The sequence below is a fragment of the Eublepharis macularius genome, chromosome 3 (genome assembly GCF_028583425.1).
Source record: "Eublepharis macularius isolate TG4126 chromosome 3, MPM_Emac_v1.0, whole genome shotgun sequence".
In the NCBI taxonomy this organism is placed as follows: Eukaryota; Metazoa; Chordata; class Lepidosauria; order Squamata; family Eublepharidae; genus Eublepharis; species Eublepharis macularius.
This window is the reverse complement of record NC_072792.1, coordinates 52,545,024-52,569,427: the sequence shown is the minus strand read 5'-3', so window position 1 is coordinate 52,569,427 and position 24,404 is coordinate 52,545,024. Positions and strand designations below refer to the sequence as shown.

Here is a 24,404-nt window from a genome sequence, read left to right as displayed (position 1 = left end):
GAGTAAAAAAAATTCTGCTGACACCTACCCTTTCTACCTCAACTCTTCCCTTTCGCCCTTACATTGAGATTTACCCTTGAAAGACTAATAACTCACAGTGAGTCTCCTTATCCTATACAATTTCCCAGCACAATTTCCCACAACTTATCTATGAGACAAAGTAAGTTATGACCAGGAGCATTTTATCCATTAGGTACTATAAGCACAGTTCCTAGGGTGTATAAGTTTTTCAAAGACCTACAAAAATGTTTGAGACCTGAAAAAAAATTATTGGTTCCAAAATATGAAATAAAATTGCAAAATTGAAAATAATAAATGTTTAGTGAAATGTCTATAAAACATATTATGTTAACTAATCAACTGCAATTCAACTCAACTCATATAGTTATTTAGATATAATATATTTAGATATAATAAAGTTTAAATCACAAGAATAAAATGAATAATTTAATGTTTCATATGATATGATGAGGGACCTACAATAGTAAGAATGTCTAGTGCCTACAAAGGTATTAAAATGGTGCTGGTTACAACTCATGAAAGCTCATGTTACTTTAAGGTGCCACTTGACTTTTTTTAATTTTGCAGTTATAACTCCAGTTATAAAATAGCAGCATACGGTGCTAGAAGGATAGTCTGCCCCCCTTTTCCACTTTTGCCCGGTTTTTGACTGCTGTATCTATCAATTTCTTACAAAATGATTGTCTTAATGCAGCTGTAGTACCAGATAACTATTAATTGCTGATGGTCCCAGGTCTAGAGGTGAATCTCCATTTACATCCAAAGATGCATTCAGTCAGTTCAATGGGTCTAGGATAAGCATTGTGAAGTGGATGAGGGTAGGCATCCCAGATGCATCCCTGCATTGGCAATGCATGCATATAGTTGTTCAGATCTTTTTGGCAGATCCAAGTGGGTATATCTTTTTTCCCGGTGATAGGCATGAGCCTTTGTTCATTGTCCTCAGAGTCATTTAAAAGAAATGACCTGAGATGGTTAAAAACAGAGAGACTATACTCAGAGACATGGGAAAGGGGCCAAAGTAGATGATGTTTTTTGGGAAGTTGGGACTGGACCTGACATGATTTCTCTGCAGCTACATAGCAGCTGCAGGGAATGTCATTTTAAAATCAGTTCAGTTCAGAACTGCAGCATGGGGGAGGAAGGGTCCTTGCTTCCCCCGATGTCATCCATCCATCCATCCATCCATCCATGTGCTGCTCTAAAGTTCTGCTAATAATTCAGCAGTTTTGAGCTTAATTCAGCCCCTGCTGATTTTAAAAACGACATTGCCTGCAGCTCCTGTGTGGCTGCAGGAAAAATGTGCCTGACCCAGGGGACCTGGACCTGACTTGACCAAAAATGTATCGTAAAGTTTGGCCCAAAGAAAGTCAGATTAAAGAGCAAGCAAACTATGACCAACGGCAAATCTGCTATAAGTTAGTGAAAACCAGAATCATCTCAGAGTGGTGCAAGGTACCTTTATGAGTGTAGGAGTTACATAGGCACTCAGTTAGATATGTCATATTCCATGGTTACAGTACATGAGAGTTTGTTTTTTAATCCTCCTTCTAGGATGCATTACTCATTGAGATGTGTCAATGAACCCATGCATTCTGCCATAGCACCTCAGTGCCATTATAGAAGATTTTGGAGCATGTTCTAAAAAACACCTGCCTGTCTTATGCAGGATTTTGTCCAGGGAATGAAAAATGCATCCTAGGAACCCCAAATGCTTTCATGTGGCTTTACAGGGCAGTGTAAGATGGGTAACAGAGTACAAGCTGTCTTTTAGGGAAACACTGTTAACCGTGATTGATAATTTTACTGAGAAGATTCACTTAAGCACATTTTGAAAAGTCTGCAGTTTAGAGAATGAGGACTGTAGTATGTAAGTAAACTTGATTTAGATGAAGCTTGAACCCAGAAAGATGCAAATCTGCAAAATTGATTCTCTTTAGCTGGCTGCACTTCTCTTCAATTGTTAAAGTGATACATTGATTGGAATATTCCTTTTAAGTCTGCATTATTTTTGAGATATACACAAATCAAGGCCAGAATAACTGCTAAAGCTTTGGAGGGTAGCTCAAAGTTCAGTTATTTATCTTTCTGACTTCTGAGAAAATCAACAACCACACAAGTGCTACCATTATTTCCAGTGCTGAATTTTTATCCTTGCCCTTGTAACCTATTAATAAAGATGAGAATGACATTCTGCTTTTTTTCAGCATAGGAGGAGAGAGCATTTTTTACTGGCTGGAATCAACTTTTTAACTTAATATACCTTAATAAAAAGGTTGCTATGCAGCAATATGGAAATAAAAGAAATCATTTCTTTATTACTTCTACTTTATTATTTGGATTTTCCTTCAGCTATTTTCTGGAATTCACTCCAGGGAGCAGTGCTTCAAAGGTTGCTGGTGTTGGCCCAAATAGGTCATGTTCAGCATTTAAAAAAACAAAACAAAACAAAACAACCCTCCTCTATAGATTCCAGAAAGCACAGTTCCAAAGTATGCAAATCTTCACTGACCTCACATAACTTGTAGCTCTCAAACTGAAGCTCATAAATCATGGCAAAAATAAATGTCTTTCTTTGTTCCATTTGACACTGAATTTATTTTTGTAGACTTACTCTTTATGTTCTTTAAATGCCCCAGTCCAGAGACTTGTCTGGGTTTGGAGAAGCCCTGCATAGGCAAAACTGCTCTGTGATGCATGTATGGAAATGGGTGCAATGGCTATTCCATGACGAATATGCATCCACGTCTTATTAGAGATGCAAATGCTTATCTGCATCATAGCAGATCTCCTGTGGATGAATTTCTCTCTGGATTGAGCCTACTTTCTTCAAAGAGAACGACATATTCATATGAGAGATAAAGAACAGCTACTATAACTTGCTAAAACAGATACAGATTTCAATGGGCAAGGAAATGTAATATAATTTTGACATGGAGAGGAATTTTTAAAAATCCTGTAGAGGTTTTTCGTTTCAAATTCCATTTCAGTTTAAATCTAACAGCCAATCAATCATACAGCAGAATTTTGTGGTGCCGTTTTTCCAAAACTGTAGCTTTCACAGTGCAGATTTGAGATTGCATGTATCAGTGCTCCCTTGAGAGAAAGCATCCTTACATTCCCTTCTTGAAGAAAACAAGCACGTATGAGCAAAGGGCTGTAATCTGAATGGTGAAGAACAAGAAAAGCTGTCATTCTTCTTCTTCTGCACGTTCCACCTTTTCTTTATGATAGTATATATAGAACAACATTCCATAAAAGAAGCAGCTGATTTTTCATAGCAGAATAGCTCCCGCTCTTTTAAAAATTCTGCCCTTGGGAAAACTAAATAAATCATAAGCTTGGAAATAATAGCTGTCACTTGTCATTGGTGTAGATCTGTTTTATAAAAGTATGGCGGTATTCTTATTAACACAGACATCACTGTTACTGGTCAACAACAACAGAAGGGCAGGCTTGAGAAGGTTTTAGAAGCTGGCTTAAGGTGCAGCAATACTTTTTTTGCAAGGGGGGGTTCAGAACCTCTGAGGGCAGAACGAGATATGACAGTGGCAGACGTGTGTCTTCAAATGCAGGTCATGCCGAACAGCTATATAGCGTGTGGAGGATTTTTAAGCAGAAAAGCAGCAGTTGGGAGGAACAGGCTAAATTCTGTGTCCTGTTCCTCCCCCCACTCGAGACTCCTCTCCCCAGACATTTTTCTGACAACTGGGCCCTGAGACAGGAAATGCCTAGCTAGTGAAACAAAAATTACCTGGGATAGTCAGCACTTCATCCCATTTACTGCAAATTGTGCTTCATCCCTCATTCATCTATGATCCTGTTCAGCAGAAGCCCATATTTGAAGTCATGTTGTACCCTGAGTAATAAATTTGTTTTCTAATACAGCTAATTTAGATCTAAAATAGATGCACTTTTGCAGCTAACCTTAAAAGCATGTTAAGACATATTTTGGAGCAATATCTAGTCTTTGTGCTTTTCAAATGTATGTAGGAGCAAATAAGCTAAAAGGCACAACTCTTTGTCTTGTAATTTTTTCATCCAGTGCCTATATCTCCCTGTAATGGCTTTGATGGTGCCGTTCCAAGAAGTTACAGAACACCAGCTGGAAAACAAGTCTGCTTTGTTGCTACTGTTCGACTGGCAACACCTCAGTTTTTAAAGGCAAGTGTGTGTGTCTTGGAGTTGGTTAAGTATTAGCAGTAAAACTAGTTTTTTCAATCATTTTTTTCCTATTTATGGACCTGTACAAGGGAAGTGAGTAGGTTTAGAGTGTGGCTGCAATGTCCTCATTGCAGACCAGATGCATACAGATGCATACAGTCCTTCGGAATGTTTGGGATGTAAAGGCCATATATGATCTTAAGAATTTGTGGAGGAGACAAATACTGAATACTTGTGAAGAAGAAAATAGCAATATGCAACAGGAAGATCCATGAGGTAGTTCAGATAATTTCTCATTACTATCTGCAGACACCCTCTCAAGTTTTATTATTATTATGAATATTTTAAATATTGACTGTCCTAGAACCCTGTGAAACACTATCAGTGTTACAGAGCATTGCAATACACTGTTTTTTGGGGAGCCAGTTGTTATTTAATTTAGCGAGTTTTGGTATATATCCAAAATATTTGCACATGTATATAAAAACACTTGCAGTTATCAGACTCAGAAGAGTTAGGCGTGTTAGTTTGTAGTAGCAAAATAGAAAAGAGTCCAGTAGCACCTTTAAGACTAACCAACTTTACTGTAGCATAAGCTTTCGAGAACCACAGTTCTCTTCGTTAGATGCATCTGACGAAGAGAACTGTGATTCTCAAAAGCTTATGCTACAGTAAAGTTGGTTAGTCTTAAAGGTGCTACTGGACTCTTGTCTAGTTATCAGACTGCATCTCTTATCTGCAAAAGCATTCTGAGAACTTGAATGGAATACAATGGACCAGAACACACGGAAGCTTCCTAAAACAGCTCCCGGCACTGTGTGACCCCTCTAGTCATAATGTTTAGTACCAGGGGGATTGCCATTGTTACAGTGGGTTGGATCCAGCCAGGTTTTTGCTCAATTTACTGAATTCTTTACTATACCCCCCCCCCACATGTGACTTTTTTCCATAGAGATCCCCAGCATAGCCTTCTTGGGTGGCTAAAGGAGCCCTTCACTTGTTTTCACCAGTGAAAATGCTGGTTGGATCCAACCTGTTGAATCTCTGCTAGGAATTTCCTGGAACAGCTATTGGAGGTATAGACAGCAGTGACCTATGTGCTCGGTAAGCACTTAGAAGTGTTATACCTGGAATGGGCTTCAGTGAAACAGTGGAACAGTTTTCAGTGGTATTTCTCTAAAATATGTTAAATGGGCATCAGTGTTAAGTATATAGAAAATAAACATAACATTTAAGGTTACAAATTTTCCTTTTATCAACTACAATCGTCTAGCATCAGATAAGACCCACAAAACTACATATAGAGTTTATAAAGTGCTGTTTAACAGATTACTCTTTCTTTTAAAACCTATTGAATTCCTCACCTGTCCACTGATACTTAACAAAACACTGACAAAGCTGGCTCTGCTGTGAGTAATAGAATTTAATTCCAATATAGGAAATGTGTGTAGCTGAAGAACCTTTAGAGGAATTTACTTCAAGACATAGTTTGGAGTGGAAATTTTTATTTCTGGATCACAGGTTAGTACAAATAGAGATAATTTGCTTGATGCTTTTTTGGTATGCTCTTATGAGCCAGTGCTCACAATGTTTTCTTTGGCTTGATGGCTAGACAATTCCTGGTCGCAAGATATTAGGGCAACAGCATGTGCATACAACGCATATGAGCATTTTAATGCTAATTTACCTCAACTAGAACTTCATATATTTCTATGGTTTATATATAAACTAGCGGCTGAGCAGCTAGGAAAAAAACAAATACACATAATTCTACTGTTAAGAGGATTTTGTTTTAGAACAACAGCAGCAAAATAAGCAAGATATTTTAATGTCAGGGCAAGTATAAGGTAGCAAGACTGCTTACCAAGGCACAGAGAGGCATTTTAAGGGGAGTGTACTATAGCAGTTTCCAGCAAGCCTGACTGGGTCCCCAGGGGGGCTGCTGGTCACCTGCTGATGTCAAAAGGCAAAATTCCAAAAGGACTGGCAAGTGTAGCCTCCCTGCCAGGGTAGAAAGCCGCCACTAGCTTCTCTTAACTAAGCCTTCAGCTGTGGAACCAAGAGGCAAGTTCTCAGCCCTATCAGGTTTTAAGCAGGAAGTCATCCCTGTGAGGTAGGCACTCAGAAGGTTGAATCCAGAAACAAACTAACAGGCTAGCATGTGGCAAAAAGCCCAAAGACCTGGATTTGGATTGAAGCCACAGCTCTTAAAAACTCCAAACCAAATTAAAAACAGAAATTTCTTAAAGAAAATTGCAAAAGCTAACAAAATAAAACAGAAATATGTGGAGAAGCACAACACAAAAACAGACTATTTAAGCTAAGCTATGTTCACTAGAAGTCCCGGAACTTATTCCAAATGTTACCTTCAGCAAGTTTCAGAGTCCAAAAGGACGCTGTGACTGTGCGGATGAAGCAGAGTCGGCTGAAGTTGAACTCTGTGAAGATGGAGGTCCTGTATCTGAGTTGGGGGTTGTTGAGCTCAGGAATCTGGCTCCCAGCCTTAGATGGGGTGCCTTTGACACCTGTGTTGATGGTGAGGAGCCTAGGTGTGATTCTGGATGCCTCCTTGTCTGTGGAGGCCCAGGTCTTATCAGTTGCCAGAGCTGCATTTTTCTGTCTTCAGCAAGTCAGGCAACTTGCTCCCTACCTCTCTGTCCATGACCTAGCTACAGTGATCCACGTAATGGTCACCTTCAGATTGGACTACTGTAACTCACTCTACACAGGGCTACCCTTGAAACTGACTCGGAAATTGCAACTGTTCCAGAATGCAGTGCCGTGTGTCCTCATGGTAACCACATTTAAGACATATATTCGACCTATACTGCACCAGCTGCACTGGCTCCCAGTTGAATTCCAGATCAAGTTCAAGGTGTTGGTGTTAACCTTTAAGGCCCTTAATGGACTGGGACCTGCATGTCTTCAGGACCGTCTCTTCCTGTATGTTCCAGGAGGGCTTTACGCTCTGTAGATAAACATCTGCTTGTGATCCCTGGACCCAAGGATGTTTGCTTGGCCTCAACCAGGGCCAGAGCCTTTTTGGCTCTGTCTCCAGCCTGGTGGAATGCTCTCCCAGTTCAGACCTGGGCCCTGTGGGACTTATTACAGTTCCGCCAGGCCTGTAAAATGAAGATGTTCCGCCAGGCCTATGAAAGTGGTTTAGGAGCTGGCAAACTATCCTGCTGGTCCTGTGTCTGTTTTCCTTTGTTCCGCTCCACTTTTTAATGAGATTTGTGGATTTTATTAATTTTTTAATGGTTTAAACTATTTATTGTATTTAAATTGTTTTTATGATTTTATGATGTTGTGACCTTCCCTGAGCCCGCTTGTGGGGAGGGGAGGATATAAATCAAACAAAATAAATAATAAATAAATAAAGGTTGCTAGCACAGGAATCTAGCAGTTGCATAGCATTCAGGAACAGGAACAAAAGCAGGTGAAGGTACAAGTACCTGCTCTTCTTCTTGCTTTCTTGCTTGTTTCCTGATTCTTCCCAGACACTGAAGAAACAAACTCTTTAAAATCAGCAGCCTGCAACTGACCTAAACTCTTGGCCAATCAGAAGGGCCAAAAAATCTTCTGATGACAGAGTTGGCCATGGCCTGTCCTCTTAGGTAAGGGAGGGCGGGAAAGAACTCATCACCCTACCCCCATAGGGCTATGTGCCAGGACGTACCAGCTTCTGTCAAACTTTGTCCTTGAAAGCTGTTTCAGGTTTGCACCCGTTGCTCAAGGCCTTATCTGGCAGGGACAGACAGCACTGGCCAGCCCCGATCTCCTAAAAAGAAACAAAAAGTTCTCAAAAGTCTAACCCAAGATACTTTTAAGTTATAAAGAAACAAATTGAGTAAGTGAATTTCACTACATGTACATTGGTATCAAATGCCCCTGCAATTGTTCATATTTCTGGCCTCAGAGACTGGATGCAGAGGGAGGAAGGGTTAGAAAGAACTGGGTCATGAAGGAAGAGTTAAGCACATCCGGCTTCCGCCTACTGATTTTTCTCTTGCAGATGTGTTACAAGGCAAACACAGGTAGAGAGCTCATCCCCCAATTGAATCAGTTGCCCAAGATTGTGAATTCCTTCTTGTGAGGCCCTGGGTGTTCTCTACAGTCTTGTGCAATCTTTCTCCTTAACAAAGGAGACAGCAGGATCCTCCAACCCAAACATTCCTAACAGATTAGCTAACCTCACGGTATGTAACAACCAGAGAAATCAAGAAACCAGATAACTCATCTTAGAGATGCGTGCAAAGGTCAAGGTCTACCTTCCTAACCGGTTTGGTTGTTTAAAAGGTGTTTTAGGGTTAAAATAGGAAGCTTACCTGAATCTATGCGGATTTCTGTAACCGGGAGGATTCTGTAGTACGCTGCCCTTCTTGCTGATATGGAGCTTGTATGTTCTTCCCCCCCCGGAAACGGACTAGAGAACCCCTCTAAAACCACACATAAACATTCTCTTGTCTATTTGTTGGATGCAAGACCAACTGATTGGGAGAGGGTTGGAGGAGAGGTGTTAAGCCTGGCTGCTGTTATTTCAATTGACTGATGAAATATCTGTATTTTGCTCTGATGCAGAGCACCACCAATTATAGGATATTTGCCTTTCGAAGTGCTGGGTACTTCTGGTTATGATTACTATCATATAGACGACCTACAGCTCTTGGCACGGTGCCATGAACACTGTGAGTATTGCATTGCCCCCACTCATGTGAATTCAGAGAAATGCTTGTTTCTGAGTAATAGCAAAGATTTGACTGCCTGACTGAACTGGTAACCACTATATTATCTGTCAGTGAATTTAATTCAGTTTTAATTCAGTTTTACAAAATTATCTGTCACCACTATGGCCACATCCTAGAATTCAAAGAGTGTTATTAAAAAAAATAGTCATTTGAGGCTAATTACATGTGTCATGCAAGCTAATTTTAGACATATTTTATTCATCATACGGCTGCATTGCCCAGCTCTTAAACAGATAAGAAATTATGTTGGAGTTGACACTGTCAAAATTGTGCAGATTGTGAACAGTACTCAGGAATCACTTACGATCACTAATTACCAAAGCTGAAACACAGAATTATATTTTTAAATGCGTTACATAACAGGAAGAAACAATAATTAAACAAGGACACTGAAATATTGCTTATGATTTCTGTCCAATTGTTTATTGTTAGTCATTTGAGCAGTGCCAGTAAACATAAATTCTTATCTTATGGGTATAGAATGCAAAGGTACAACCATCTGTCAGGCTGAAGCCCAATTTAAATGTGACAATAGTGTGGCAAAGAACTAACCCGTGACATTTGTTATGAACTCAGAGACTCAGTAAAACTGTGCTGCTACTCACCAAAAGCAACTGTATATAGTTAGGTTGCACCCCAGAGATCTGTAGCCTTTGTGGATATTATTCTGCCATGTTTATTAAACATGTATAACCACTTTGCACAGTCAAAAGCGCAGTTTAAGATTCTGAGCCCATGTTGGAAATTACTTTGCCTGGGAAGCATTATATTTAAAATGGGGGCTTGAATGATACCAATGGAGATGACGTTGAGATTTATTTATGTATGCATGCATTTAAGGTACTTTTCTTCCCGGATGGACTCCAAGCAGCTTGGGGAAAAGAGGGTAAAAAATTCAAAATTAAAGTGAACAGAGAAAACCATCAAACTGTGCTAGTCTGGGTTCACCAGGCCAAGGGCAAAAAGCACATTCAAGCATTTGTGCTTCCTGTCCTGTCCTGGCTAAACAGGAAGGCGGGGGGAGGGGAGGAGATGGCCACGATGGATCTCAGATAGTACTATCTTGTGGTCAGCAAATCAGCAGTATTTTCTTAATTTTCTCCTTCTGCCAGGAATAACTCTGGCCCTACCCAATCTACATACCTGCAAGATGAAGAATAAAAACAGTATAGATGGCTCTCAGCTGCTACTAGCTTGCCCCTCCAGCTAAAACTGGCAGTCAGGAGCAGCTCCACTACCATCAATGGAAAGACCTTCCCTATAAAATTCTGAATGTGGAGATAATGTACCGGGCATGAAAGACAGGGCATTGCAAGCCTAAAATAATAAATATTGTTTATCCAGAAATGTCACAGTGTACATTCTATTCTGGACAATTGGTTCTAATATGCAAAAGTGATACATACCATTTAGGGTAGTACTGAAATTAAATTTAAATCAGTGGCTATCAGTCATTTCAGAAGTGGATAGTTGTGAGGAAAAAGGGAATTGCCTTTGCTTGGCTATTTTCTTTTTGGTGGTTTCAATTATGTCGCTGAAATTTGTGTTTGAAGGAGCAAGGTTGGGATATTAAGCCATAAAAATTTCTGTTATTCAGAAATTAACAGTGTTTGGGTGTTCTTTTTGTCTTGCTGGATGAAAGTCATAATTTGGTGTTGTGAATGAGTATGGGTTTATTTAATAATAAATGATGCCATAAGAGATAATTTCCATGTGTGCTATTAATGCAGTTGCATGTATAGATGACAATGACATATTTAATACTAATGAACTTGTTAGATATGCCTGATACAGATGGAGATTCACATCCACCGCAAGGGCCATTAGACATATACCAAAAAAAATCACAACTAGGATATTCCTGTGTATTTATACTTCTTATGTGATTATATGCTACTGTACAATCAAAAAGAAAAGTCTGGTTCCCCTCAGGGAATTTTTGTTTGCCAGGAAACCTATTAATTCTTTTTTTAAAAAAAATACATTTTTCATATTTTGAAATTTGTGATTCCAGTTGTGCGTTTTTTCTCTCCATAAACAGTGATGCAGTTTGGCAAAGGGAAGTCTTGCTGCTATCGGTTTCTGACCAAAGGACAGCAGTGGATCTGGCTGCAAACACATTACTACATTACCTACCACCAGTGGAACTCCAAACCAGAATTCATTGTATGCACGCACACAGTAGTGAGGTATGGAGAGATACACTGATATTGTCACTAATCAGAAGGGTCCTCTAAACAGAAGTAGGATTAATAAAGCACTATATTCGGTGGGTCTGGATCTTCCTGTACTTCATTTTCTTCTCTTTTTACCCCCATAGGACAAAGTTAAGCAACCTCCAGCTGTGCTGCTATTTGCAGTCCCAACATTTGATATGGTTTAGAAAAGCAAAGTTATTCTGTTCCTTATTCCAGCTGAAGACAATGACCACTGTTCTCTGCTTCCCTGTCACATAGAAGTGCAGATGTTCTGAGCTTGGGGGGCTTTAAACAAACTTGGTGAAGAGTAAAATAGTGAGCTTAAATCCCAGCTCCACATCAGAACTCCAGTGTTGTGGCTACTAATAAGGTAACCTCCTTATGGCATGCAGTTTCATCCAGTTATGCCATGCCACTGCAATACTGTGTGTTTGCTTGTGGAATAGAGAACATTGCCAGATCCACAGAGCAAGCTGCCTCACAAGAATGACTTACTACATGGGGCTACCTTAATGTGGTTACATTATAAGCAGCCACTACAAAATGTGTTGCACGTGTAAATTAAGACCTAAATAAATTTAGATTTAGCTGTGGGTTGGGTTCCATGGGGGACTTCCAGAGAGGGAAAGGGAAGGGGCAATTTATCTTTTTGGCCATCCATGATATCCGCAAAACTCTCCTCCAGCACCACATTTCAAATGAATCAATTTTCTTCCTGTCAGCTTTCTTCATTGTCCAACTTTTCCATTCATACATAGTAATGGGGAATACTATAGTTTGGATTATCTTGATCATGGTTCCCAGAGAAACATCTTTATCTTTAAGGATCTTTTCTAGCTCCCTCACAGCTGCTTTTCTGAGTCTCAATCTTCTTCTAATTTCTTCATTGCAGTCTTCTTTTGGTTGATGATTGAGCCAAGGAATAGAATCTTGTGAAATGTCAATTTCTTCATTGTGAGCTTTAATTCCTCAGCGGTCAATACTAGGGGTGTGCACTTCAGGAATCTGATTCAGGTAAAATACCTGAATCAGGCCCGATTCATAATGCTTCGGAAAGGTTCGGGGCCACCTGGGATTAAATTTAAAGGGCCCTGTCGCAAGTGGGTATCTGCATATCTCAAATTGTTAATGTTCCTTCCACCAATTTTTGCTCTACCTTCTTGTAAATCTAATACAGCCTTCCTTGTGATGTGCTCTACATAGAGATTGAACAGGTAGGGAGATAATGTGCATCCTTGTCTGACATTCTTGCTAATTGGATACCATGCTGTTTCCCTCTCTTCTGTCCTAACAGTAGACTCTTGTCCAGCGTACAGGTTGCGCATCAAAACAATCAGATGTTGTGGCACCCCCATTTCTTCTAAAACTATCCATAGCTTTTCATGATCCACACAGTCAAAAGCTTTGATGTAATCTATAAAACTAAAATTCTCTGGTCCATTAGGCATTGTAAATTTGCAATGCGATCTCTACTGCCTCTTCTTTTTCTGAATCCAGCTTGAAAATCTCACATTTCTTGTTCCATATATGGTGTCTTTGCTGTGGAATGTTGAGCATCACTCTGCTTGCATGGGAAATTTACATGATAGTCCAATAGTTGCTGCACTCTTTGGCATCCCTTTTTAAAATGTGGACTGAGTATTTCCAGTCTGTGGGCCATTGTTTTGTTTTCCGTATTTGTTGACAGATTCTTGTTAAGGTTTTGATGGACTCAGTTTCTGTACCTTGAAATAGATCTGTTGGTATTCCATCTACTCCAGGTGTTTTGTTTCTCCCAATTACTTTGAGTGCAGCTTTTACTTCAATTTCTAAGATTTCTGGTTCTTCGTCAAAAGATTCTTCTTTGAAGGTATTTGTAATCTTTTCATCTCTTCTTTATAGTTCTTCAGTGTACTGCTGCAGCCCAGTAGCTAGCCTTCAAGAGTTCTTCCATCACCATTGGAACAGTCAGTTCTGTTCTGCTGATGTGATCATTGATTCCTGAAGGGGGTGGATGCATCATAGTCTGGTGTCTCAGCTTTGACTGTCTCTTCCAGGAGTTTAGACTCTTGACCAAGCCTGCACTCCTGATGGTGTTGCTCTCAGCTTCACTGATACACTGATGCACTCAAACCCCGTCACACCTCTCCACCCCCTCCAAGAGGAGGCCTACCTCCCTTGGCAGACAATTCACCCTTCATGCTGTTTGTGTGGGGTCCCTTGTACCACAGAATTTTAGGGGGACATCTGGGGCTGTGCAGGGAGGTAAGATACTTATTTTTGGCCTGCTTATGGTTAAATAAGTTCAAAGAGTATGCAGATATCCTCATGATTGTGCGCATATATTGGTATAATTACATATAGAATGTATTTTGTACTAGAGTTATAAAAAGGGTGATAGACTAAGGCATGTGTTATAGAAAGCACAACTGAAATTAAGGTTGCAATTCTATATCTATGTATTTGGAGTAAGAACTCCTTCTCACATATTATTCCAAAGAAAACTTGTGTTTGTCACTATGAGTCCATGTATTGTAGAATTATGGTCTATCTTAGCACCCTAAGCACCTGGATACTATGAAAGGCTGAAATACTTATTTGTTGTGTACATACATGAATATAATATAATGAAGCCTCACATTCCAGTCGTTTCTAGGGATCTTATTCCCAAGTTAGAATATATAAGATTACAGCTAAGTCTATTTCTTTTGCAAATAGAATATTAATGGGCAGAAGCTGAACACAATGATCTGTATCCTACCAGTCCACTCAACAAAGTTTGAAGACTTCTATTGGCCTAAGGAAACTTCCTCCAACTTGAGTGGCTATTTCTTCAAGCAGAACAGCCTTTTAAGTTGAAAGAAGGCTTTTTAGGCTGGCAGAAGGCTTCAGACAGAACTTGCTTTTCAAACAAACTTTGTGGAGAGTAGGATACAAACCAACATTACTATATGCATATGAATCATGTGAATTGTGGGGTCCTATTACAGAGTTTATTGAGTAATGAAACTGTAGTTGGGTGAATCTAATGCTGCTGTCTGCACACTGGAATGGAATATACTTCTTCACATATAGTTTTAAATCAGTTATTCAGATGTTCGAGTAGAAAGGAGACAAGATTTGATCTTGAAAGATGGTTCTTCGGAGGTCATCTCTTCGGTATTAAAGGTATGCTCTATTTATTATTTTCTGTTCCCCCCCCCTCCCATTTTCTGGTTCATACAGCTTGTACTTCAGCAATCAGCAAACATGTGGATAGTTATTTAAGTTGTTTAGGACTCTCTGCTTTTGTGGCACCTTAATGCTAGTGTGTTTGGGACATTCCAGGATGTGAGCAAGACAAAGTAGTTATTGGGAATTCAGTTCTCTGGAAATGAATTTCAGAAATGGACATGGTGAAGCTATGACCTCTGAAATGAGAACTCTTCATTATATCATTTTAAGGGGAATAACTCTTCGAAACAAAAAACTAAAGACAGCTGGCAGCCTTATCACTATACTAAAAATTGCCTGCACAAATAAAGAGTTAAAATATATTATGTGTTATAGGTAGAACTAGAGTCGTCTTCCAATCCTTCTCCTGTTCCTCAACATTGTTGCTGTGCCTTGGCCCACTCTTCCTTATGATAAAAGATTACATGTACTCAAACAAGTCAGTTTTCCACCTGGTTCACAATAACAGGAAGTATAGCTTTGTCCATTGTGCTGCTGCAGTGGTGCAAATGAATAACACCTGTGTAATGATTTCAATTAAATGTGTGCATGTATCTTTAAATGCTTGGTGTGAGATAGGTGATGAGTGGGGGTGAAAGAGAGGGATGAGTGAGTGATATGATTGGTTGATGACTGAGAGTGTGGGCGGAGTGAAGGCAGTTTAGACTGAGAGTGGAGAGAAAACTTTCAGTCAAGAGAAAGCAGGCGAGCTGCGCGCAGCCTGAATAAATTTAAGCATTTCTGTGAAAAATATTTAGTTAGAGGAAAGAGAGGCTAGCTGTGTGCTGCCTGAGTAACTTTAAGCAGTTCTGTGAGAAATATTGAGTCAGAGAAAGAGGCTAACTGTGTGTGAAGCCTTAGAAGAGATCTGTGTGAATGAGTTTATATGAAGTAACTTTAAGAACAGAGAACTACTTTCATGAAACTGATATGCTTCTTGAAAAAATAAAAGTTTATTTTGTTTTTGTTATATCCCAGAGTAGCTGTCATTGCTATATCCCATTCCTATCCTCAGGGCCACATAGAACCACGAAGGAGCCTGATGCTTAGGCACGTTATTAAAGGGAAAACAAATAAAAATCTTGGTGTATAATATTCCCGGTGGCAGCAATCTACCCAGAGGGTGTAAGGGAAAGATTAAAAGCAAAATCTACCCTAGAGAAAGTAAAGGCCATAACAGCTTGTAAATAGTTTTTTTAAAGAGCCAGTAAAGTGAGGGACAGACAAGCAGACCCCTTCCTCACATTTTGGTTGTCGTGCTTGAAGTCAAATTTGAAAGAGAATGTGCTTTTAGATACCGGAGCATAGGAAGTATCAGGTATTGAAAAGCAAATTTGTGGCAAGCCAGGCACTGATATGAATCCCCATACGTTTTCCCCAGTGAAGGAAACAGCAGTTCTACAAGACCATTTTTATTTGGGGTAATAGCACTGGGGATTCCCCACCTCTTTCACTGTAGTCCAGATCCAAATCAGGTCCCCATGTACCTAGCATTTTAAAAAAAAATGCTGGGAGCACCATTTACGGCACTCTCAGCATCCTGCCAGTTGTGGCAGGATTATTTCTAGGAATTATTTCTTTTGAAGTTCTCATTGGACTGTCCTTAACTCACTCCTTGCTACATGACTTCTGGCTCTTAAAACAAATTATATGATAGCACATATAAGCAGTGACTTCCTGTGATTTATATCTTCAGAGGTATGGTAGCTAATAACTGCATTTCTCATGAATATTTTACAAAGCAATTTGAAACTTTGGTTGCCTGGAAACATTATACGGATTTAAACAACATTAAGGAAGAAAATTCAGTCTAGTTTCACACTGAGATTACACCCTTGAGTTGATAAGCCCTTAGTAGTTTGTGACATTGAGAGTACCCCATCACCTTTCCTCCTTCTGACCATACTTGGCTGCTTTGATTTCCCTCTCATACCTTCCTGTCATCTGTCTTCTAATTTCCTGTGCAATAGGTTTTGCTTGGCTTGAAGTAATTGTTTGCATGCCATAATGAGCATAGCTGGAATTAGAAATATTCGCTTAGCAACATTTTCCTACACAACTTGTCTACTCATCCGGGGGATACAAAGGTATTGGTTTGCATGGGGTGGTCACCGAGCAGCAAAGAACAGCTATCGCTGCCAGGGAGACTAGGGCTGATTCCACACACATTGGATAATACACTTTCAATGCACTTTATCAATCGTTTGAGGTGGATTTTTTGTTCCACACACAAAAAAATCTGTTCCAAATGATCTATAAAGAGAATTGGAAGTGCGTTATCCAACGTGTGCAGAATCACTCTAGGTTACATTTTATTAAGAGCGTTCAGAATGACCCAAAGCAGTGTGCAAGCTTTTGAATTCTCCATACTTTTATCAGGCTTAAATGCTTTTTTTAAGTGGGGGGGAGGAGGGGGAGATATCGCAGGCCATGATCTTAAGGCCTTGCCATACTGTGTGAAATGCTGAACAACAATGCAGATTTAAAATTGTGCTTGTGTCAGGTTGTACCCTCAGTCTTGGGAGGAGGAAGAAAAAAATAATAATAAAAGCATCCTATTGAAAACACAAAAATCAGCTGTCGGTGAAATGCCCCTGTAATGCTAAGTGAGAAACACAGATTTCTTAGAAGGTTGAGAGCTGAGGAAAAACATGGCAGCCATTGTATTAACAGTACTGGAGATTAATTTTAGTTGGTACACAAACCTGCTAAAGGAACCATGGGGACTTACATATATGTATATGTGTGCTCAGGTTAGGGAGGGAAATGGCTGAAATTCTAAGACAGGTCATAGTGCTAGGGCAGACATTTATATTCTTGATAGATGTAGCTGAAGTCTGGCTTCATGTCTTTTTTGGTCTGTTGGGGTAGTGATTCACTAAGAAAGAAAACCAGGGACAGTTTGGATGGCCAAGTTGTGTTCTGAAGACTATAAAATTGGTATAACCAGGGCTTTTTTTCTAGGAAAAGAGGTGGTGGAACTCAGTGGTGGAACTCAGGACCGCACAATGACGTCACTTTGGGACAGCTGGAACAAGGGGGGAGTTTTTTAAAGTTTAAATTGCCCTCGGCGAAAATGGTCACATGGCCAGTGGCCCTGCCCCCGATCTCCAGACAGAGGGGAGTTTAGATTGCCCTCTGCGCCGCTCGGCGGTGCAGAGGGCAATCTAAACTCCTCTCTGTCTGGAGATCAGGGGGTGGAGCCACCGGCCATGTGACCATTTTTAAGAGGTGCCAGAACTCCGTTCCACTGCATTCCTGCTGAAAAAAAGCCCTGGGTATAACTATAAGAATATGATACATGGCATTAAAGAGGAAACATTTAAAAGAACAAATTTTAAAGAAATATGCTAGCTCAAGGTTTGTAACCACTGTAAAGCTTAAAAACAGTTATAATACAATATTTACTTCGTTTTTAAGGACAGCGGTTCAGACTTGGATCCTCAACAGCACTTTAATGCACTTGAATTAGGCGTGCCAGTTCTCAATGCCAGTCGGACCCTTTCTGCATCATCTCAAGGTTCACACAAATCTTTGACTACATCCTTACCTGACACAGCATGTAAGTTGTGGTTGCTATGCAAATATGGATTTCAAAATGTTCAGTGGTACAATAAAACTCAAAATGAGACAAAAAAGTCAACGTTATTTTGTAGATTAAATGTATACAAAAAGTATGTAAGGAATAAATGTATATATATAAACAAAATCTCCAACAAAAGGCAAATGCTGGTAGCATATGGATTTATAGCATATGGATGCTATGGTTCCATAGCATATGGAACTGCAATTCCAATGATACTAGAACTGCAAAAAGTGATCTTTACTTTTAAGAAATAAATACTTTCTGCTCACTAGATTAAGTTAGCAGCTCCAAGCATGCATTGCTTCACACAATCCTTAGCTTTTGACTTCCTTCTACAAAACAAACACAGCAATCATAAGGAGAATTACTCCAGTCAACTGGAATAACTCTCCTTAGGATTGTGCAGAAAAATCCTGAACTGACAGAAAATATTTTCTTTTCATAAATAACAATGAGAAATTCACTCTTGATTCATAAAAACTGTCAGTAACAGTAAACCACCTCTGTTCATCTCTTGCCCTAAAAATTCTACAAGGTTGTCAAAAGCCAACTGTGAGTTGATGGTACACACACCCATTTATATAGCTCTCTTTCTGAGTGTACTAGTAAGTGCGAACTAACTAGGAAAAACATGTCTTGTCCCTTTAATAGAGATTTAATATGAAGAAGTGGGCTGTTGAAGCTTTTCATGGAATGGAGCTAAATAATATTCTCTGATAATTGTTACGGATCAAGCTAATATTAAACTGACAGCTAGAGGCACTGGTTTAAAAGTTAGCAAACCTAAAAATAATTTTTAAATGGCCTTTTAAAGTAGGTTGGTATTATTATTCCCATAATTACAGATGGGTAGAACGAGGCTGAGAAAATAACTGCTTGACCAAGAACTTTCCAGCACACAGTTTATACTCTCAGCACATATGAAACAACTATGATACAACAGCTATGCATTGAAAACTGCTTAAAAAAATTCTGGAACAATGTATTGAAGAATGCAGAACATACTATTTGACAACAATTTTAAATTGGATTTGTTGACTGTTCTAGGAGATATCTGGCACATGATGCAGTAGATAAAATAAAATAATAATGCCCACTATTGAGTCATACTGGATACTGATATAATCAGATTTATGTTTTTTTTAAAGCACTATATCCTTTGGGGCTTAAGTCTAAGTAATCCTTATATTCCTGTGCCAAAACCCAAAAGTGAAAACAAACCACATCCCAATATTTTACCATTACTTTGGTCCCTGTATATTTTTCACTGGAAAGAATGGAAAGCCTCTTGATAATTAAAGCTGGGGAGTAATGATGATGTTAAGAATTTAAAGAGGCACGTGTTCTTTAGCCCTCCTTGCAAATCAGAGCTTTCTGGTGGGGCCAGGCTCAGTGGTACAGTATCTGCATTGCATTCAGAAGATTCCAGGTTCAATCCTCAGCATCTCCAATTACAAGGATCAGGTAGAAAGTGATGTGAAAGACCTGCAGAGCTACTTCTGGGCTGCTTCCAGGTGGTGAGAATTCTGTGCATTGTGACTGCATGCAGAAGACATGCATGTTAGCAATGCAGTTTTCACACATGGGAATTTTATGTGCACTTGTATCTGGCTTTTCTCTGAATTTCCTTTCTATAATTTCTTTACAATGACTGCATTGGCTCTCTGGGGCATGGTCACCATAGCTGCTGTGCAACTTCCTGATCCTGCCTCCTTTTTGCTTCTTGGCTATAGCTTTATAAAAGTTGTATTAAAAATCTGAAGTAGATCAGTAGCAATAGATCATTAAAGTCCAGGACCAATATACAAATAGCTACCTTGCAGCTTCTACTCCCCATGATTATATGAGAAATACTGCATGTAGCCAGAGATTTGATTGTTTGTGTTGACAGAAGTTCTATCCAGTTTTTAAAGGGGCTTACCTCTCATGTAGTGGAAAGCTGCTGCATTGAAAACATGGAGAAGCTTGTGTTTATACATGCAGTTCTTGCTTGCTTGTGTATGTTCCTCTTTTCCCCCCTTTGATTCTAGTACAATTTGGAAACAATGAGAAGATACAAGTATCTGGTGTTCCTGATTCAGTTTACTTTTAAACAGCAGGTATACTATAGCATGAAAGAATCCTGTGATGACTTCAGTAATGCATTTATTCCACAAGAAAGCAAAAATGCTATAGGCACAAAGAGGAACAGAAAAGAAGTCTGTGATTCAGACCTGAAATTCTAAGATGTTGTTCCACCATCTAGCTGCCTGTATCAGTTATTGATGTGTTAATTCTTTAGCTGGCTTCCTTCTTCCTTTGCAGGGATCCAGTCTTTTTTGTGTATTAACAATAGCTGTAACAGTTCTTGTGAATGGTGATAAATTAGTATACAGATGATATCAAAATAATTATTCTCCTGCAGCCACAACTACACAATTGCTCTCAGAGGCTCCCTCCTTACAAAGAACCCCCAGTGTGCCGCAGGATTTACTGCAGCGATCCAGCCAATCTGCACCTGTCCAGGTAAAGCTTTAGAACGTTCATCAATGTAAACAGAAGTACCCACAGGAATTCCATTCCACAGGCATATTTTAAATACAAATGTTAAAATCCATCAGTCATTTCCCAGAAAGTTAGGAAATAACAATATCAATCTTGCTCTTTATAAAAGAGAGACCCTTCCTTCCAATTTTTTCCTTCATATATCCAGAAGATGGAATTCACATTCAGCCCTTTTTCCTATATTTTTCTTTGTGATTGCAAGATGCATCTTTATAGTCCTTGAGAGGTCTGAATCTCACTGCAGCATTCTATATATAAAGACATTTGGGGCCTCAGTAGGAAAATTCACCGTCAAAATCAAACTAGTCCCATTGTACCATCCACTTCTGTTTTGCACTCTAAGTCTCTGTTGGTTTTCTCTTCTCCTTAGCTCATTGTGCTTCATTTTTCATTGCAGTACACTTTCACTTTCAGTACAAGACTAGTGAATTCTGATTTCTGCAAATCTAAGCATGTAGTTCATATAGACTTCCTTAGTTATAATGCAATATTGTGCTCGCTGATTAAATATTTTGCTTCATCATATAGCATATATGATGCAGTAGTCTCTCATAAAATCTAATGGCTGATCTCAAATATACTTTATAGTATTATGCTAATTGATGATGGGTTGTCCAGTGAAATACAGTTTCAGTTTAAACATTCTAGTACTTGATTATGAAATGATAGTAATAACTTTAAAATACAAAATGCTAGAGAAGATGTAGCATTTTGAAAGAGAATAGATCCTGTTGTGCCCCAGGGACAAAGAATGTAAAAGCACAGTACTTATTATTTTTATACAACTAGGGCAGTTTACACTACAGTTACTATAATTAGCACAATATATACATTTATTTTCTTTTTCTTCTTGAAGCTCTCGGCCCAGTTTAACATGTTCCAAAGTATTAAGGACCAGCTCGAGCAACGGACTCGTATTCTACAAGCCAATATTCAGTGGCAACAGGAAGAGCTGCAGAAAATCCAAGAACAGCTCTGCGTCGTACAGGAGTCCAACATACAGGTGAGCATGACAACACTCACCTTCCCCTGCCAGATGATGGCTTCATCTAATAAAAGCATTTGAAGATCAATGGAGAAATGTTGAGATATTTTAATGGAGAAAACTATATACCTTGTTGATATTGGTAGAAACCAATCAAGTGTAGCAGATTTCTAACTGGTTTGGATGCTCTTTTTGAAAACACATGGAGGTGCACCTGATTAAATTCAACACTTCAGTAAAATATTCTTTCTGTTCGTACTGGCATGCTTTACACTGAATGATTTATCTTTTATTTTGTGTACTTTCAAATTTCCTTTTACCTATGATTTGTTCTCAACCGGGAGAAAAGGAGAAGAAAATTTGGCTTTGATATTCTGTTGCAGAGAATGTATTTATGTTTTTTTAAATGGTTGTGGTACCTTGCTTGGAGTGCTCCCCTTCTCTTTCATATAGATTATACTAGCAACCAAGCCCGTTGTACGAACAACGGGCTCTAGAAAATGGCACTTCTCCCTGCACCATGTCTATGGAGAGCAGCGGGTGGGTGAGACCAGCAGGGAGGCCTCTCCCTCGTGGGACCCTGGGCATAGAGCCCAGGTTGGAGGAAGGGAGGCTGCCTGGCTGCCACTGACCCACTGACTCTTCCAGAGAGCCTCTCTGCACGCCCCTTCTGGAAGCTGCGCTGGGTCTCCCTCCACTGGCCTCAGTGAGCATCTCCTCCCAGGAACTGCTGAGGCGCCCATGGGGACAGAGGGTGGCCGGGAGGGGCTGGGCTTCTCTGGGCTCTCTGCAGCTGAGCATGGCTGTCCAGAAGTAGGGGGGGAAGCCCTGAGGCATGGCTGTGGCCGCCCGTCACACTCCCAGCCCACGTGGGGGGTTGCGTCCAGGCCTTCCTATTGCAGCAGGCCTTCCTGAACCTCCGGAGGGCTATGCTGGTGGCACTGGGCCTTCCTGCTGCCTCCATGGCCGCAGAGAGGCCCAGCACCACGGCCCTCCCAAGGCCCCACAGCAGCAGAGAAGGTTGCTGCACTGGCAAGGCCCTCTGGAGACCTCCTTGGAAGGGCTGCTTTGCCAGGCTTATCCTGGCACAGGCACAGTATTGGCAACGACTCACTGCGCCTGCGCCAGGGTAAAAAGTGAGCTGTTAGCAACATGGGTTGCCTTTTATATATTAGGATTATATTCCCAGTCTCTTTGAATACATTTTAAGTGTAGGAAGAATGCACACCACGTAAGAACAATGTCTATAAAACAGTGCTTTACAGTTTAGTATCTTAAAAAAAAAATCCCTAACTATCAATTCAGTGTGATATCTTTCCTCTTAATATCTTTTAAAAATAATAGCTCTTGGTAAGGGTTTCTTGGTTTGAACAGAACAGATGGTTAAAATGTCTGTTTTCCAAAGAGCATGTATGGAACAGCTTTCTCCAGTTGCTTTTCTAGTATGATGATGTCTGTTTCCAGATATGAGAGAAGTGCTATCCCTGCTTCTTTCACAAGAATACTAATGAGGCTACAATTAGGAGAGATTAGTAATATGCTTCTCATGTCTTGACACACTGTAGAGAGATTCCTGAGATTAATGATGGCACAAGTGTGAACTTTCTGGTTTATCTACTTAGATTTGCCTACAATGAGAGAAAAAATACTTTATGTTGAGTACAAGTTTCAGTTGTTTAATGTTCTATCCAGTTAACAACAGGGTAAAAAGAAACTTGTGCTGCTTTCACATGGGGATTCCCGCCCTCCCCACATGGGCAGTGGGAAAACCCCATGGGAGTCCAGATGATACTGTGCCCAATTTGAGCATGACTCATCTAGCTCCCAATTTCATCCCCATTAACCCAGAGAAAATAAAAACCTGGTTTTGTTTGGTTTAAAGAGAAAAGTGTGGGGTGGTTGGATAATTGGACTCTCAGCCCATAGCCAGTATAATCAGCTATAGCATAGTGGATAAGTGGCATGGCTGCAGATCAGCACTCTGCTGGTTCAGATCCCACTACTGCCATGAGCTCAGCAGGTGGCCTTGGGTAAGCCACTCCTCTCAGCCCCAGCTCCCTAGCTGTATTGCAGGGATAACAACAATGACCTTGTCCACCTCTCTAATCTGTCTAGAAGAGCAGTATATAAGCACAGTTGTTGTTGTTATGGGGAGAGGGGCGGAGCTGAGGTCAGCTTTTGAAACAGAATAGGGCAGCTTGCCACCATACACCATCTACCCTTCTGTTTTAAAGGGCTTTTTTACTTTCCTAGTCGAGTTCTTATGTAGCATAATAGTGCATCTCAGCAGGAAAAGAGGTGAGGGAAAATGGGGATATAGGCTGTGGGCTGGAATTGCTCCTGTGCCTGCTCTTTTGTGTAGGCACAATGGAGAAAAGGGTGGAAGAGTGGAGGGGCAGAGGCAGAAACAGCTTCAAATGGAGTGGAAACTGGTGTTTGCAGATACCATTCCTACCTGTTTTCAACCCGCCTGCTGCTGCTGATGCCATGACAGCTGTGTGTTTTCACACCTCCTGTGTATATGCCAGATGAAATACTTTCTGTAATAACTCCACAACATCCAGTATCAAAGCTGTTCAGAACTCATTGAACATAGGTAAAGCCTGGTTTGAGTGCTGCTAGGCAGTAACCAGCCACGGCCAGCAACTAACTTAACAAATGAAAAGTGAAACTAAAACAAAGGTTTTTTTTTCCTTAAGAGATCATGTTAAAGTAACTATACAATACAATAAAGGAGCATCACCAAAATCTCACAATATGACACTTTCTATTCTGTTACATTGGCGCCTGAAGAACAATTTTTACCACTAATGCTCTACCTGACCATTTCTATTTTTTAAAAACTTTTATTAATATTTAAACAAAGATTATAGCAAATTGCAGTTGTTATTCTCACAAATATCTAAAGGCATGTTTGTGTCTTCTATCTTCTGTTACTTTTTGTATATTCATTGATAGATAACTAA

The 24,404-nt window shown here is 39.9% G+C and overlaps 1 protein-coding gene across 4 annotated transcripts in view; it reads left to right on the top strand.

The window, feature by feature from the left end:
- Positions 1-24,404, top strand: part of NPAS2 (neuronal PAS domain protein 2) — an 84,273-nt gene that overhangs the window by 48,187 nt on the left and 11,682 nt on the right. For 3 of the 4 annotated variants that reach the window (XM_054973309.1, XM_054973310.1, XM_054973308.1), the window contains exons 8-15: positions 4,067-4,185; positions 5,624-5,706; positions 8,767-8,873; positions 10,975-11,122; positions 14,197-14,278; positions 17,744-17,885; positions 20,314-20,414; positions 21,310-21,456. In XM_054973309.1, the coding sequence (XP_054829284.1) occupies positions 4,067-4,185; positions 5,624-5,706; positions 8,767-8,873; positions 10,975-11,122; positions 14,197-14,278; positions 17,744-17,885; positions 20,314-20,414; positions 21,310-21,456 (929 nt within the window). The remainder of the gene's footprint in view (positions 1-4,066; positions 4,186-5,623; positions 5,707-8,766; positions 8,874-10,974; positions 11,123-14,196; positions 14,279-17,743; positions 17,886-20,313; positions 20,415-21,309; positions 21,457-24,404) is intronic. The other variant, XM_054973311.1, reaches the window with a different exon arrangement.